The 17,959-nt window shown below is 37.1% G+C and overlaps 1 protein-coding gene across 6 annotated transcripts in view; it reads right to left on the reverse strand.

Moving 5' to 3' along the window:
* Positions 1 to 17,959, reverse strand: part of SLC44A5 (solute carrier family 44 member 5) — a 401,632-nt gene that overhangs the window by 64,138 nt on the left and 319,535 nt on the right. For all 6 annotated transcript variants that reach the window (XM_003921402.4, XM_003921404.4, XM_074381023.1 and 3 more), the window contains 4 exons: positions 13,866 to 13,950; positions 5,570 to 5,695; positions 4,680 to 4,740; positions 956 to 1,079 (listed from right to left, as the gene is read on the reverse strand). In XM_003921402.4, the coding sequence (XP_003921451.2) occupies positions 956 to 1,079; positions 4,680 to 4,740; positions 5,570 to 5,695; positions 13,866 to 13,950 (396 nt within the window). The remainder of the gene's footprint in view (positions 1 to 955; positions 1,080 to 4,679; positions 4,741 to 5,569; positions 5,696 to 13,865; positions 13,951 to 17,959) is intronic.

Consider the following 17,959-nt stretch of genomic DNA (forward strand, 5'->3'; position numbering starts at 1 on the left):
ACACCGCTCTCTTCCTCAAAGTAACCACTATTCTGACATTTGTGATAATAATTTCCTAAGTTTTCTTTTTCATTTTACTAATTTTATATGCATAACAGGGAAATAAATTTAGCTCTGCTTGTTTCTGACCGTTATATCAATGGAATCATATTTGTATTAGTATTTTGAGATTTATTTTATACAGATTTTTATTTCTGAAAATCATGAATGCTGCTATTGTATTCTAAATATGCAGGAACTACACTATACTAATTATACTGCTAAAGTCTTTTAAGATAAATACATGTATAGAATATCTTTAATTTTTATCTATAACTGAGCAAGGCAGTGATATGCAGTGTGCATTTATGTTTGTACACCCGTGTTTGTGTTTATGTATGCACACAGGGAAATATATTTTCTAGTATCATGTAGCACCATGTGTGTACAGCCAAGGGGACATGGTATATACTGCACTATACTTAGTACATAGAAATTTGATATGCCACCAATACATTTCTTTATATTACATTTCTATACCTGTTGAGAATGAAAGATTTAACAATTTTGAAAAGCATCATTATTCTTTCTTTCTTTCTTTTTTAAAATCCCAGCTAGTCAGGAGGCTGGGGCAGGACAATCACTTGATCCTGAAAGGTGGAGGTTGCAGTGAGCCAAGATATCATGCCACTGCACTCCAGCAAAAGAAAAAACATCATTATTCTTTCTAATTGATACTGGTTTCTCCTTTACATGTTCTTCTTAATGAATATATATCTAGCTCTTCAATCCACAGTAATATATATATTTCACATATATATTTCATATATATATTTCACATATATATATTTCATATATATATTTCACATATATATATATAATTGTTTTCTATAACTCTTAAACTGATAGGAGCCTTATAGTCTTGAGTGCAGCAACAAAATGCATCAAAACTGAAAATTACAACATAAACACATACTTTGCAGCATCCCTGAGTTCTATAACACTTCTTGTCTTTCCATTTCCATCTTGAAACACCACTCTACTTCCTATTGTTAAAGTGCCATTTTTGGTAGAGAAGTCAGGGAAACACCTCTGGAGAACTGTAAAAATAAATTATATAAATCACTTTTCTACTCTTCTTTTATAATGCCCTCCCTTTCTTAAACTCTCTGTTATATATAACCAGATTCTTGCTAGACATGCAAATTGCTCAATATAGATAGCCCATTGCCTGTTACTTGATGATCTAATTTTCTAATGGTCCTAAGATTAGAAAGCAAATATGATCACACTCTCAAACTACATTCTAAACTTGATTACTTGACACATGGTATATTGATCAAGTCATCATAAATAAAATGCATAGGTTAGGTTTTAAAAGAGTAACAATGATACGTATCAATCATGGCAAGCAAATTTTAGTAGAAAGGCCACATTAACTTGCATGACGGGTTGAGTTTAGTTTTGCTATTAAAAATATATATTAGGTACTACTTGAGAAAAATCTTGACAATTGGAGATTAGTGAATAATACCTTGGGAAATAAGAACCAGCTCAAACTTTAGGCTACTAAAACAACTAAATTTTTATCTGTGAATTCTTAACAATTTATCTCCCAGCTTTTTCATTTACAGCAGTTTTGAGTGGAGCTGAAAATGGAAATTCTGAAGCTATCAAAAGAGGCCTACACTTTGTAGACTAGTATGATTTTTAAGAAAAGTAAAATAACTGTTTGATCTTCTGTGTTCTGATTTTGATTAGAGTCTTTTTGCCTCTTTATAAATTTATTACTTAAAGTATTTTAAAACCCCAATTTTAAATGAAGAAATAAGGAAAATCAGAAATGGATCATTTTCACATCTTTTTCTTATAAGAAGAATCACTGATTTGCATGGGCTCATAGGTAGTTCAAACCTGAAAATATTAAAGCAATTGAGCTGGGGAAAGAAGAAACTGGTCTCTTTAAAGCCTTTCCTAACGATCCTGGCTTAAAAAGGAATTTTCTTGTCTGCTCATCTCTCGCGTCTGTTGCCCTTACAACGTGGCTGATTCCTTTACCTGCCCCACCTTCTACTGCTCTTCCCTTCCTTTCTGTGGTAAATATGACACAGTAGCCCTTACCAGCTACTTCCACTGCCTCGGTTCAGAGTTTTGCCCCCACCACTTCATGGAAATTATCCTCCCAGTGGTCCCAATGACCTCTCGATTGTCAAAACCTCCAGATATGTTTTAGTCTTCATCCTGCTTAAACCCATTGTGTAAAACAGGGCTTGGCACACAGTAGAAATCAGTAAACATTTGCTGACAAATTTGTTAACTTTTTCAAGCCTTTGACATGGTAGATACTCCTCGTCGTATTGAAACTCTCCTCTTTGTGTGTACCTATGCAACAATCTTGCATGTTCTTCACATGTACCCCCAAACCTAAAATGCAATAAAAAAACAAAAACAAAAACAAACAAACAAAAAACAAAAAAAAATTAAAAAGAAAAAAAAGAAACTCTCCTCTTGGCTTACATGGCCAGATGCTCTCCTGTCCTCCCTTCTGTATTTCTGTGCACTCTGTCCCTTTCTACTCCTTAAGTACAAGGGTTCCTACCCAGAGGGGCTCCTGACCTTGTTTCATATTCGTTTTTCTGGATAATCTCATTCAATCTGTTAGCTGCCATTACTAAATATGTTCATTACATATTCAGAAAGTGGACAAAATATTAAAAAGATACAGAACTATACACAGTCCTTCCACCTACCGTGAACTGTATTAACATTTTGGGGAATTTCTTTCCAGTCTTTCTTCCACAATAATTATTTTTTGAGGGTCAAAATCATACAGGACATGCAGTGTTTTCCCTTGTTTATTTTATTCTCACTTATTTCCTTTTATGAACTCTTTAATGAACAAATTTTATTATCTGCATACTATTCTATTGAGTACTATTTAATCTCATATTAGGAGGAACACAAGTTGATTGCAATGTTTACTTTAATGTCTTTCTCACTAGACTGTGAAGGACTATGCCTTAGTCATTTTTTATTCCCCAGTGTACATTTTTTCCTGTGTGATTTAGCCAACTGTACTTGTAAGGGCAGGGACTATGTCTTATACTTTTATACCTATTATATCTTTTGTTACTAATGGTTTATTTTTATCCTTTTGCATAAAAATTTATAACATTGATTTTGGCTGCGGACATTTGTCACTGAGAGCTTCCTGGTAAGTGCTGTTGCTGTGGGACCTAGATCTTTTCTTCAAGGTCTTTTATGGCCCAGCAAAGAGTGATGGCAGCATATAAGACATGTTCGGCGGTAGCTACTTTAGTGGGTATTTGACTACTCTAATGACAGAAATAGGTACATTGTAGGAAAATGAATAAAGAGAAAAAAGAAGAGAGAAATTTCCCACATTTTACTATCCCCCAAACAACTACTTAATGTTTTGTCATATTTCTTTCCAATCTTTTTGCTTGTTTGTAATTTATACATGTTTATCATTATATGGCTTGTAAGAGTTTGAATTTTATTAAACATTATAACATACACATGCATGACATTCTAATAGTTGTATTTAATAAATCCAAACTGTTTCATTTAGTGAATATGTAATAATTTATTTAAGTATTCTTTTGCTCTTAGATAGTAGAGTATTTCTTTTTTTTTGATACTTTAAATGTGGTGGACATTTTAATTAAAGCTCTTTTAAATAATTAGGATTATATCCATAAGCAAGAAAACTCAGTGATTATTTTATTTTCTTCTTTTTCTTTTTATTTTTTTAGAGACAACATTTCACTCTGTTGCTGAGGCTGTGTACAGGGGTACAATCATAGCTAACTACAGGCTCCAACTCCTCGGCTCAAGTGATCCTCCCATCTTGGCCTCCCAAGTAGCTGGGACTTGCCATGTCTCACTAACTTATTTTTAAAACTTTTGTAGAGACAGAGTTTCACTGTGTTGCTGAGGTTGGTCTCGAACTCAAGCAATCCTCCCACCTTGGCCTCCCAAAGTACTGGGCCTCATTTTGTCCAAACAAAGTATTACTTAAATATAGTTTATAATTTTAAAGAAATAAAATATTGACTAATTCTGAATATGTATAAATATTTCAAGTGATAAAGACAAGTATATGTCCTCCCCCCTACTCCCCAGGCAATTTCTGGACAAAGTTTTCAGCTAAAATCAGAAGAGGGTGTATACGAGCATGTCTATGTGTGTGTTTATGTATGCTTCTAAAGCAGGCGTCCCCAAACTTTTTACACAGGGGGCCAGTTCACTGTCCCTCAGACTGTCGGAGGGCCGCCACATACTGTGCTCCTCTCACTGACCACCAACGAAAGAGGTGCCCCTTCCTGATGTGCGGCGGGGGCCAGATAAATGGCCTGCGGGCCGTAGTTTGGGGACGCCTGTTCTAAAGCATCAAATGATCTAAAGCATCAAATGATCAATCTGACTGAGCTGTCAACTTTCAATCTTTTTCTTGTATGTTTATGAAGGAAAATTTAAAAAAAATCAGAGTTCCAGTGGAAAGATACCTGGTGGAGTCAAGAGATGAGCTCTACTTTGGACTTTTCTGCTAACCAACTCTGACTTTAAGCCAGTCAGAGAGCCATTCTTGGCCTTAGTCTCATCAATTGTGAAATATGGGAACTTAAGTAGGATTTTGGTAGATTCTGTGTTTTTAAGGTAAAATAATTGCCACTTACAAGGTTTGCTTGGAAAAATCGCTGTTGGACAATCATCATCCAGTAAAAGTTGTGTGAGAGACTAAAATTAAAGGAAGAATGTTAACATTTCAAAGGCCATGTGAGGATTACTTTATACTCAATCTAAATACGTCCTTTAAAAATTGAACTCCATAATAATCTCCTTATTCCAAATTACTTCTCCCAATAATATTAATTGTAAGATTATCACACACACACACAAGGTTGCTTGACTTTCTCAAATGTCTTAATTGTAATTCAATCAAACCAACAATAATAAAATCAGATCATCTGAAAACAAGGCACATCTTCGGAGGTATGTATCTTTTTCTTAGTCACATCCTGAGTCTCTAATTTCTTTCTTTTTTTTTTTTTTTTCTAGAAAAACAGCATCTTCTCTAATTTGGAAACCATTTATATTATTTAACATAAGGATGATTTAGAATTTCTTACCTATCTCACACCTAGGTAAGGGGTTGTGGTTTTTAAAACGAGTTGTTACCAAACTGAGTTTGGAAATAAAATTCTACTTGTTACTAAGTTGCTACGGGGCTTCATCATCACATTAACGAAATGGTGACTGCAAATGACATTAAATCCTAGTTTTAAAGTAAAGATCCATCCAAGTGGAGAATTTGTTGGTGTCGGGAAATAGTAGAAGCTAATTAGCCAGACAAAACAGCCTTTCATAACACCCCAAATCTATAAAACAATGTGCTATAAATGGTGTGTGTACACACTCAGTACTCACGCATTTGTGTTTTAATGAAATTGTGTCTAATCATTTCCTAGAAGTTTTAGGAGCTTGTTCAGTAACAAATGCTCATGTTACATTTGAAATTAAAAAAAAAGTTAAATTCTTCTCTAGCTTTAAGATTAAACACACCTACCTTTACAGGCTTAGCAGTGGTCTTACAGAACTGGCGGTAGTCTTCCCAGTAGCTCTTGTCTTTTGTGTATAAAAGTTGCATTTCCACATAGGTTAAAAATTTTTCTGGGCACTTGGAGACACAGATCTGTGAAGGAACAAAGTGATGAGAACTGAACTGAGTTGAACACACCCAGGAACTACCTATAAAGTTAAGCTTATAAAGTATCCACCACAATAAAAAGCAATGCACTGTTTTCCATCTAAGAAACCTAAATCAATTTTCTTTTTCTTTTTCTTCATTTCTTTTTAAGTTTTCTAGAGACAGTGGCATGATCATGGCTCACTGCAGCCTCAACCTTCCTGGGCTCAAGTGATCCTCCCATTTCAAACCCTTAAATAGCTGAGACTACAGGCAAGAACCATCATGGCCAGCTAATTTTTGTATGTTTTGTAGAAATGGGGTTTTGCCATATTCCCCAGGGTGGTTTCAAACTCCTGAGCTCAAGTGATCTGCCAATCTCAGCCTCCCAAAATGCTAGGATTATAGGTGTAAGCTACTGTACCTGACCTAAATCAATTTTCTAGTCTTATTGTAAAAAATGAAATTTCATGTACTAGTTACCAATCTCTGTTCTTTGCTCTTGGATATTGATGTTATGTTAAAACAAGATACCATATAGTGACAGACTTATTTTCAACTTTTGATTTTGAGATCACTGTAGATCAACATGTAGTTATGAGACATAATAGGGATTTCACATAGCTTTCACTCTGTTTCCCTCAATGGTAAGAACTTGCAATAACCATAACACACTGTCATAAGCAGGAAATTAATATTGTTACTGCTATAGTTTGGATATTTGTCCCCACATACATCACGAAATTTGATCCCCAATGTTGAAGATGGGGCCTAATGGGAGGTGTCTGGTTCATAGGTGCAGCTCCACCCTGTACTTACAGTTCAGGGAGGATCTGCCCTGTTCATGAGGGGTTCATGAGGGAAGATGCCCCCTGTTCTTGTGGTGATGAGTGGGTTCTCAATCTATTAATTCCCTCAGATTTGGTTGTTAAAAAGGGTCTGGCGCCTCCCTTATCCTCTCTTGTTTTCTCACTAGCCATGGAATTTCTGCACATGCCAGCTCCTCTTTGCCTTCCAGTACGAGTGGAAAGCAGAAAGCTGAAGCCCTCAACAGAAGCAAATGCTGGCTCCATGTTTCTTGTGCAACCTGCAGAAACATGAGCCAACCAAACCTCTTTTCCTTATACTGTCCAGCCTCAGGTATTTGTTTTATAGCAACACTAAACAGAGTAAGACAGTTAGAAGCCACTAACCTTATTCAGCACTTATCTGTTTTATACACTTGTTTGTGTGTGTCTGTGTATGTGAGTAGTTCTATGCCATTTTATCAGATATGTGGTTGTGTGACCACTACCACAGGACAGTGATACTTTTAATAAAATACTTTATGATTTTAGAGTATGCTTGTGTAGTGCATATGTATTCAGGGTTAAAATCTTCCTTCCTTTCCTAAATATGAATAAAATGATGATTTAAAATTCTCTGAATATTGAACACTTATGCCACTAATAATTTTTAGTGCCAGTGAATTCTTAAACGCAATTCTCAAAAAGTAACTGTGGTTTTAGCACCTTAAGAAACTAACAGATCAGGGCTATTTGCCACGATCAATCATCAGTATGGTCTTTTACCAGCACCATCTACATGTGGGCAGAGAGGTCATCTTTGCAATTATTTTATATAATAAACTTTGGGAGCCTATCAGAGCCAAACCAGATCATTGTGCTAGTCCACGAAGCTGCCACTGAAATCCAATTAGTGACTCCACAGAGGGAAGGCAGAATCAGAGGAGATGCACTCTCTTGGTTTTGCTTTTATTTGCAATAAACAACAAAAGTCAGATGAAGCCATGTGAACTGTAGCTAACTCTTTCAAGTCTCTCCATCACTTTCAGTTCCTCCATCTGAAATACTTCTCAGCCCTGACTTGCTCCATCTCCTGCTCTAGTAATTATTCTCATTGGCCAACCTGTAGCTCAACCCATTGGCAATTAGGTAAAACACTGCTGCTTAGCTGACATCTCCTTTCTGTCTTTTGGGTTATGTTCCTGCTATGCACAAGCATTCAATTTGGGCCCTACAGCTAAGTTAGCAAGAGAATAATGAAATGCATATGCCTCAAATCTCATAGTTAATATTGTCTTGAAGCAACAGCAGTCCAATTCCTTCTAGAAATTTTGGCAGGGCAAACAACACATCTCCACATCCTCCCCTCCCCATGTATTTCCTCTTTCTCAGTCTGTCATCCACACATGTGCATGCACACACACACTCACATATGCACATGCATGTACCATTAGAGAAAATACTAGTGGCTTCATAGGTATCTTTCTAAAAAGCTGAAGAATTATTTAGGGACATTCACAGCATGCAACACACCCACATCTTTTAGAAGAAGGTTAAGATGATTATCAGTGCAAATGTCAAAAGTTCACTCTGATTAGAGCTAAGCTGAATAAAGCATTAACATATTAGAAGATATTTTACAGACATTTAGACTTCAACAATTGACTTATATGACATTGAAAGACAACTGAACTACTCCTACCAGTTACACTTAAATGGATTTATAAAAGTGAGTACTAAAAGCACTAATGCTTTCACAGGCTTTAAATGATGGTAGATACTTCTGAATTGAGACCGTATTGATTCTGTATTTATAAAGCACACACACAAACAATGTACACTACACATAGAAAAGTGCTGGGTATGCAATACATAAAAGAAAGTAATTAAAGTGATAAAACGTGGTTTGTTAAGGAGAATCACATCAACTCTCATTCTAGACACAAATGAGCTGTTAAAAAACAATACAACTGCATTTTACTTTCTTCCTCCATCAGACCAATTTGTTCCCTTCAAATAGGGTGCTGATTAGTAGCAATCAACATATAATTAGTCAAAATGAAGGTCACATTGAGGTTGGGTGTGCCGATTGATCACAGTCTCTCCTTTAAGTGCTTGTGACACATGTCTGGACCATGTCGGCAGTTAACAAGAACATAGTGCATAAAAATACAGCTCAGATCAGTAGATGCACTGTCTGAAAGACTAAATGCAAGTCTGCATTATTAGCAGCTAAAATATATTCTGACTCAGTTCTGATTCTCTGTGTAACACAAAGGGCACTTTGCATAAAGTTCTGTATCACTATTTTTATCTTTAATGCAGATAGGCTTAGCACTCAATTACAAATTAGAATTTGGTGGCTGGGAGAATGAATTACATTGAAGGTTAAAACACTACATTTGTTGTGAAGAAAACGTGATCTAGTAAATCACTCATGAAACAACAAAAAAGCATCATATGCAAGTATATTTTGTTTTATCATACAAATGATACATTTGTAGAGTATAGTGGAAAAATTCTTAACTAGGAGTAGGAAGATATTCATTCTCTTATTTGTTCATTCATTTAATAAATATTTACTGATCCCCTACTCTGAGCCTGTTATAAGTGCTAAGGATGGAATTAGTAGTGAACAACACATAAAAATCCTTGCCCTCAAGCAATTTGTCTTCTAGTAGGAGGAGACAGATAACAAATAATAAGTAAAATGTTTGTCATAAGATGGTAACAAATAGTAGTAAATAAGATGATACATGATGATAAATAAATAAGGCTGGAAAGGAGGCTACAGAGAGAGAGAGGAGTGACTGGGTGGGATTTTAATTTTAAAGAGATACTCAAAGAAGCCTCAATAAGAAGGTAACATTTGGAGAAATTCTTGAACAGGATGAGCAATCAAGACATACAGTCATCTGGAGGAAGAATTCTGTAGGTAGTGAGAACAGCAAAGTCTAAGTCTCTGAGGCAGGAGAGTTCCTGGATCCCTTCAAGTATTAATACCACAAATGGCCAGTATGACCCAAGTGCAGTGAGCAAAGGGAGTAGAACAGGGTATGTGGTCAGAGAGTGGTCAGACAGTGAAGGATGTTACAGGCCATTGTTAGGACTTTGGCTTTCATATGAGTAACTTGGGAAGCTATTTGGGGCATTTAAGCAAAGAAGAGACATAATCAGATTTATATTTAAGAAGACCACACTGGCTACTGGGTGGAAAAGAGATGGCAAAGGGAAGGGGGCAAGGACAGAAGCAGAAAGACTAGTCAGGAGATCCTTGAACTAATCTAAAAAAGAGATGATTAGCTCCTTGAACTAGGGAAGAGGTGGTGAGAAATAGTTTGATTCAGGGTACATTTTGGAGGGAGACCTAAGGAGAGCTTGAACATGGGTATGAGAGAGAGAGAAATCAAGGATAAGGTAGAAATCAAGGCATTTGGAGCTGGCATTAATTGATACAGGGAAGACGTTGGGGTGGGGAACAATTTCAGGGATAAAGTCACAGATTAGGAATTCAGTTGTGGACATATTAAATTTGTGATGCCAACTAAATATCCATGTAGAGACATAGCATGGGTGGTTGGATAGAAAGGTCTGGAGCTCAGGGAGCAGATTTATTTGGAGTTGTAAATTTCAGAGGTCAGCATGTAGATGATGTTAAACTCATGAGACAGGTGAGATCATCAAAGAAGTAAAAACAGACTTAGAAGAGGACTAAGCTTCTTGTGGGAGGGAAATGCAATGTTTAAATATGTTGGAAAAATGAAGAGAACACATCAAAAGAGACTGATGGGAGTAGCCAGAGAGTTGGAAGAAAATATAGGAGAATGTTGTGACCTGGAAGCCAGGTGAAAAAAGATATTTTAAGGAGGAGAGATTGATCAAATACTATTTTTAGATCAAGTAAATGTGGATTTAATAATAATCATTATTTTAATAATGTTGCGGTCGATGGTACTGTTTAGGGGAAATTGAAGTAGGGATAAAAGCTTGTATGAGAGAGAAAAGGATTTAGACAGATGAATGTGGACTACTCTTTTGAGGAATTTTGAAGAAAAGAGGCACATAGATATGGACTGATAGCTGGAGGGGGATGTGGGGTCAAGGGGAAAAATTGTTAAGGTGAAAGAAATAACAGCAGTGAACAAAACATAAAAATACTTGCCCTTAAGCATTTTTTTCTTCTAGTAGGGGGAGACAGAAAACAAATAATAAATAAGTAAAATATTGTAAGATGGTAATAAGTGGAAATGAATAAGATGGCAGGTAAATAATGATAGAAAGGACACTAGAGATAGAGAGGAATGGCTGGGTGGGATTATAATTTTGAATAAACAGTCAAGGAAGCCTCATTAAGAAGGTAACATCTGCAGAAATAATTGAGGGAGATTAATGATCAACCCATACACTTTGTATATTGATGGAGATAATTTAGCAGAAAAGGAAAAATGATAATAAAAGAAAACATTTCTGAAGTGATGTGCTTAAGTATATGAGAGGATGAGATTTCGTGGGCAAATGGATGTGCTGGTCTTAGAAGCACAGGCAGTTCACCCACAGGGAACTAGAGGGAAGGCAGAATGAGTATATGACATACATGAAGATAGGTAGGCAAACGGATGACAGGGTGGGAGATTTTAAAAGTTGTCTTCTGAATGCTTGCTTGAACTTGCTCAGTGAGACAGGAAGCAAAGTTAGAGGCTGGCATAGAGATTGGGAAAGAGATCTTGGAGGTTCCAAGTGAGAGGAAAAGGTGTGAAATTGTTTTCTAGGGCAGTAGGCTATAGAATGGACAAGGGTCTGTGGTTTGGTTGAGGGACAGCATTAATGGCCCACTTTAAGTTAGGTCCTGAATTTAAATGACTGCTGCATATTTTTCTCCAAGAACACACAGCTGCCTGGGTTCAGGCAGGGAGTGGACTGAGAGCTCTCTTTACAGTCAGGTTTTGCCAGGGACTTATAACTAAGTGAAAGGGGACAATGGAATTGAGAATGTGTATAAGGGAGTGATTTCACTCAGAGACTGTGGAATCTAAGTCAGGTAAGAGGGGAGATGCAAACGTGAAGGAACTGAGCGATACTTTGGATGGGTTAAGATCAGTGGTTTGCAGGTGCCAGTAATGTAAAAGAATGATTGGAGTTGAAATGTCAGAGGAATTGAGATGATCAGAGAAATCGATATTACAAAGGGGAGCAATTAATTATTAATATTGACAAGGTCAAGGGTTTGCCTTTGGGGAAGTGGATATAAGTGGTCACAGAACTAAGATACCAACATCCCAAGTGGGCTTTAGGCTCAGAAGAAGTAAGATTTCAAAAGTCTTTGAGGAGATGAGGAAACAAATAAAGCAGATTTACAAACGAATCCTAGGGACCAGGTTTGGGTATAGTTACCGGCACATGTAACCAAGAATCAAAAAAGTCAGAAGTCTACTACTAAGTTTTTGAGGTAACTATAATGCTAAAAAAAAATTTTTTTAAATTTTGTTAAAGAGAGCTAGCCTTAAGAAGCCTTTCACTGTTAAAATAATATTTGTGGTATGAAACTTGCACAAGAAGTGAGCTTCAAAGCAATATGGCCCTCAACAAAGCATACTTCCCAGTGCTCAGCAATCGCGTGGTCTGGAGGCTAAAGGACAGAAAATTATCCCCCAGGTGGCCAAGCAAAGAGCTATAGGAAGCAATGGATGAGGGAGTTCTCAGATAACACAATCCAGGTGGAATAAAAGACTGTTCTCCATTGCTGTGATCTGAAAATGGCTGTGTATTTATCACTCCTTCTTTTCTAAATGGGAGTTTGTAATTCTAATTTTTCTGTCCTTGTCACTCGTTGTACATATAGTGTCAAGACTTGATAAAGAGAACTATGCATCATCTATAGATCCCAGGCTTTGAGTTAAAAACAGTACTACATGAGGCTATGGGTTCTCCTTTGGGAAGAAAGGTGTTCTAGAGGACAGAGAGGTAGACTATAGAAGATACACTTAACTATTCATTGAGGTTTGTGTCTCTTATTCCATTTGTTCCATGGTATAGAAAAGGCAGCTCAGCTCACAGCTACACTGCTCAATTCCCTTCTCCTTGAATCTGGGTGTAACCTATCTTTTGTGGGATTAGAAAGATTGAAATTTCTTTTTTTATAACCTTTAAGTTCAGAGGTACATGTGCTGGTTTGATACGTAGGTAAACTTGTGTCATGGGGGTCTGTTGAACAGATTATTTCATTGGCCAGGTATTAAGCTGAGTATCCATTAGTTTTTTTTCCTGATCCTCTTCCTCCTTCCACCCTCCACCTTGTGAGAGGCTCCAGTGTCTGTTGTTCCCCTCTTTATGTCCATATGTTCCCATCATTTAGCTTTCATTTATAAGTGAGAACATGTGGTTTTTGATTTTCTGTTCTTGTTTTAGTTTTCTAAGGATAATGACCTTCAGCTCCATGCATTTCTCTGCAAAAGACATGACCTCATTCTTTTTTATGGCTGCATAGTATTCCATGGTGTTTATGTATCACATTTTCTTTATCCAGTCTATCATTGATAGGCATTTAGGTTGATTCCATGACTTTGCTATTGTGAATAGCACTGCAGTGAGCATACATATGCATGCATCTTTTAATAGAATGATTTATATTACCCTGGGTACATACCCAGTAAGGAGAATGCTGGGTCAAATGATATTTCTGTCTTTAGGTCTTTGAGGGGTGTGATCACTTACAACCAGTTTGTGTCTGTGGCATATGAGTGGAAATGCAATGTGTAAAACTTCTTATCCAAGGCTTTTAAGAGCAGGAGTGTTTTGTTCACCCTCACCAAGTCCTTTTTGTTATTGGATGCAGATGATAGGGAGGATTTAAGGAATTGCAGAGTCACCCTTAAGTGCTTAAGCCACCCTTAAGATGGAAGGACCCTGAAGGAGAGTACCTACTGATCACAAACACCTGCCTTGTACTGTTACGTGGTCAAAAAATAAATGTTACTGTGTGAAGTCACTGAAAAACTTGGGTTTATTAGTTATAGTAGCTAGCTTTACTCCTAATACAATGCTGATCTTGATAAAAAAAAGTCTCCATTTCTCTGGGCTGCAAATATTTATTTATAAAAGTAAGTGGTTGTACAAGACAATCATTGAGTTTCCTAAGTGATTCTAAATTATTAATTTCTGCTTAGTTTTGATTGTATAGAAACAAATATAAGCTCATATTTATGTCTTCCCATCTTCTAGAAATTTATAATTCACACACACACACACACACACACACACACACAGAAAGAGAGAGAGAGAGAGAGAGAGAGAGAGAGAGAGAGAGAGAGAGAACTCAAATAGAATTTCTGAATTTTTTAATCCAAGAATATTTGGAATGGCTGACACCATCAGTGAGTCACCTTTTGCCTTACCTGTGTGGTAGGGCACTGCAGGTTTAGCATCACCGAGGGACTGGTACAACGTAACAGGTTAAAGTAAAACAAAATGGTCTTGTTCCTGTTAAGAAAGAAAACAACATAATCTTTTTAGTGACCATGGAAATGTTCCATATCATTTCAGGCCCTGAACACTTTTGATAAATAATCTTTAATAAGTGGCTTCATTATATCTAAACAGCTGAAATATATTCCCCCTCTGCCTTAAGTACCTAACTTTTAAATTTTTTAATAGTAAAAAGTTGAAGTAATCAAACTCTCCATAAACTTTGGGTATGCAAATCTATTTAACCAATTTCAATATTCACATTGAAAATAACGTTAAAGAACATATTTAATGGATGGTGAAATTCACAATACGTCAATTTTAGGAAGCAGATTACTAAAAAGTATTAACATATAATTTGATTTTAATTTTATAAAACAGATATAACATGAAGAAACAAATTATTACATCTGAATCTTGAGATTATATTTCAATTTTTGTGCTTTTGTGGATTTCTTAAAGTTAATATATATTACTTTGATAATCAAAAAACATAAATGAATTAAGTGTATTTTCTCTCTGCTGAAAATTATAGCCAGTAGTAGACTAATGGAGCAGGTTGATATTCATTATCACTAATTTTGAGTGGTATATTACTCTGCCATCTAGCAAGCCATGGTTCTCTTGAATCCCAATCTTCTCATCAGTAAAATGAAAATAATGCTATTCCTACCTACTTCACAGAGGCGTTGGAAGGGCCTAAATAATGTGCAGTGGATTTCAGGTAAGTGGTTGCCCAACTTCAGCATGCCCAAGGAAAACCTGAAGTGTTGGTTCAAAATCTTGATTCCTGACTCTTTCCCAAACCCAGGAGTCCAGATATTTAGATATGGGGCCCAGAAATTAGTATCTTTTCTTCTAAGCTCCCCAGTGGATTTAGATACAGTGTTCTGTAAACCTTATCTTAAGAAATACAGCCCTAAGTATTCAGGAAGAATGTTTCCTAGCTCTTTGTCAATACCCCAATTAATGTGACTACATGCATAGCACAAAATGTAATGGGCTATTGAGCAATACTTTTCCTATTGACTCAAAATCAGTAAGTAGGATCCAAATCTAAGGATAAAGAAAGTTTTCCACAAGAAATTAGGGCTAGATCCTTAAATCACTTCTACCCACTTCCTACTTCTGTCTACACAAGCCAAGGGTGTGGGGAGAGAGGTGGATCGGAGGCAGTGCAGTTGGCAGGATACAACCAATGATTGCAGTCAATAGAACTTTCCTTTCCATCCTCACCAAGGAGAGGATGAGTTGTTTCTTCCAAATCCTGTTATAGAGGGTTCTAAAAGACTCTCTCATAGAGACTAAAGGTGCAGTAAGAAGGGTAGACCGACATCTAATTTTCTAATTGAACATCTCTTATGTGGCAGACCTGCTAGTCCTGCTAGTCAGCCTTTCATGCCCATTTCAGCAGGGAGAAATGAGACCCAAAGAGACCACGAGAGAACTGAAAAAAAGTCAATGAGGCAGAAAGAGGTCAGTAGTAAAACACCCCATCATAGTAGGATATGGAGTCAATAAATGGGCTCGAGTCTCCCTGGTGGTACCTCACCTGACATTAAGAAACTGGAGGTGGCTGGGCATGGTGGCTTACACCTGTAATCCCAGCATTTTGGGAGCCCAAGGCAGGTGGATCATGAGGTCAAAATATCAAAACCATCCTGGCCAACATGGTGAAAACCTGTCTCCACTAAAAATACAAAAATTAGCCAGGCATGTTGGCACACATCTGTAGTCCCAGCTGCTTGGGAGGCTGAGGCAGGAGAATTGCTTGAACCTGGGAGGTAGAGGTTGCAGTGAGCCAAGATTGTGGCACTGCACTCCAGCCTGGTGACAGGGCAAAGGTCCATCTCAAAAAAACAAAAACAAAAACAAACTGTGGAGATGAGTCACCATGGATGTAGCTGAAGGGGTTTGGAAGAGAGCAAACCAAAGCTGATCACTTACATCAAAGAGCTATACCATGAGGACTTCCTCAGAAAATGTCCACCTGCACTCTATGAGAGCCAGCCCTTGGATGCCTGCCCCAGTGAGTGTTCATGGCTGGTCAGTTATGTCCTAGCCACAGTGACAACAACAACAGCAAAGCAAGTCCACAGAAACATCCCAGTTCTTTTTTCTTTAGTAAGAATGGGCAGTAGCCAGGAAAATAATGCATCATCGCTTTTCTTCTCCTTCCATCTCTCACAGCATAATGAATGAGCTGGAACCAGAAAGGAAGAGAGGAGATGAGAAATAGCAGGCCAGGTCCTCTCTCCCACTCCAAGTTCTTTGGCAGAGTCAAACCTGAGCTTGCAGATTGGAAGAAATAAAACTGAAATCTTAAATTGGACTACATTGAACTTTTAACAAGAGAAAGTGTCTGAAAGCTATGTAATTTGCCCGAAATATCTAAGTGAGAAGGGAGATCTGAAGAAGCATTGTTAAAGGCAATGATATGAGAAAAATAAACCCATTCTATGTTTGCATCCCACTGATTTCAAATGGCTGCTGAAGCTGCTTATAAATTCATAATAAATATGTACAAGGCTACTACTTTGAGATCTACAAGTGTTAGCTTGAGTATTTCACCATCCAAGCAACTACATCCTCAACACAGGCTCACATTGCATGTGATTCAAATTTGCACTTAAGCAAATGAATAAATTATACGTATCATGGATCACTGGGATCCCTTGTGGGTCGTTAAAACTGTGACTGGTAAATCAGTAAGTGCCAAGAGTTCACCATAAGTAAAATTGATTTATAAACTGCAAACTGCTATATAAACTCAAGTTATTCACCAGATTATATTATCCTCAAGGGTAAGGTTTATACCTTATTCATCTTTACATCCCTACCTTGCCAGAACTTAACCTCATACTTGGCCCACTCTAGACACTTATCAGCTGTTTTGGAATGAATGGGACCAATTCCAAAATAAGTTTTTGAAGAGATTTATTTCAAATTTTTTTTTCGAGTAAGTCTTAAAATCATCCTTAGTATTTCAGCACAAAGCTACAGTCATTTTACTACAGCCTCTGATATTCTCAAATTTCAGTGGACCTCAGATTTTTTAGGTGCAAAGTAGATGGTGGTGGTGGCAGCTGAGCAATTCTGTGGGAGTAACTGAGGAAGTAACTCATAATTTAACTTAAATTATATTTCTATCAAGAAATAGAATAGAAACAACAGCAAACTACTAGTTCAACATGATGTACCAGGCACTTAAGCCTATCTTTCTTCTTTCCTGAGACTCAGTGGAATAAAATAACGAAAGTACCAAAAAATGAATAAACCTCACCACACAAGATAAGAATGTGGAGGATGTGATTTGCTCACAATTGTAAGGGAGAGTTCAGCAATATTTGGAGCATGGGATGCATATTGAAATGTGCTCAACAATGAATGCCCCATACAGGGGTATAGAGACAGTGGGACAGAATTTGCCTGCTAGAAATCATGAAACATGCTAGACTCAGAGTTGAGAGCGAGAAATGTAGCCAAAGCAGAGAGATTAATTGAAAGTTTATACACAGATTTTTAGTGCAAATCAGAACCACTGTGTTTCATCCAGACTTCTATGCTTAGAATTCCAGCATTCAGGGGGGGAAAAAAACAGGCAGAAACAGATACCCCTTTTGTTGAATGAACCTTCTGAGGATAGCAAAGGTTTTTGTGAAATTCAGGACTCCAGCCTATACCCTTTCATTTTATGGCAGGGGTGTCCAATCTTTTGGCTCCCCTGGGCCACACTGGAAGAAGAAGGATTGTCATAAGCCACACATTAAAAAAAAAACCACTAACACTAATGATAGCTGATGAGCTAAAACTAAAATTGCAAAAAAAAAAAAAAAAAATCTCATAATGTTTTAAGAAAGTTTATGATTTTGTGTTGGGCTGCACTGAATGCCATCCTGGGCCACATGGGGCCTCTGGGCCATGGATTGTAAAATCCTGTTTTATGGCATTTTGAAAACCAGTGCCTGACATACACCTTCCCACCAATTCATTCTGTAACGGAACATGACAGTCAACACAGCCC

This window comes from Saimiri boliviensis, chromosome 11 (genome assembly GCF_048565385.1).
Source record: "Saimiri boliviensis isolate mSaiBol1 chromosome 11, mSaiBol1.pri, whole genome shotgun sequence".
Taxonomy (NCBI): Eukaryota; Metazoa; Chordata; class Mammalia; order Primates; family Cebidae; genus Saimiri; species Saimiri boliviensis.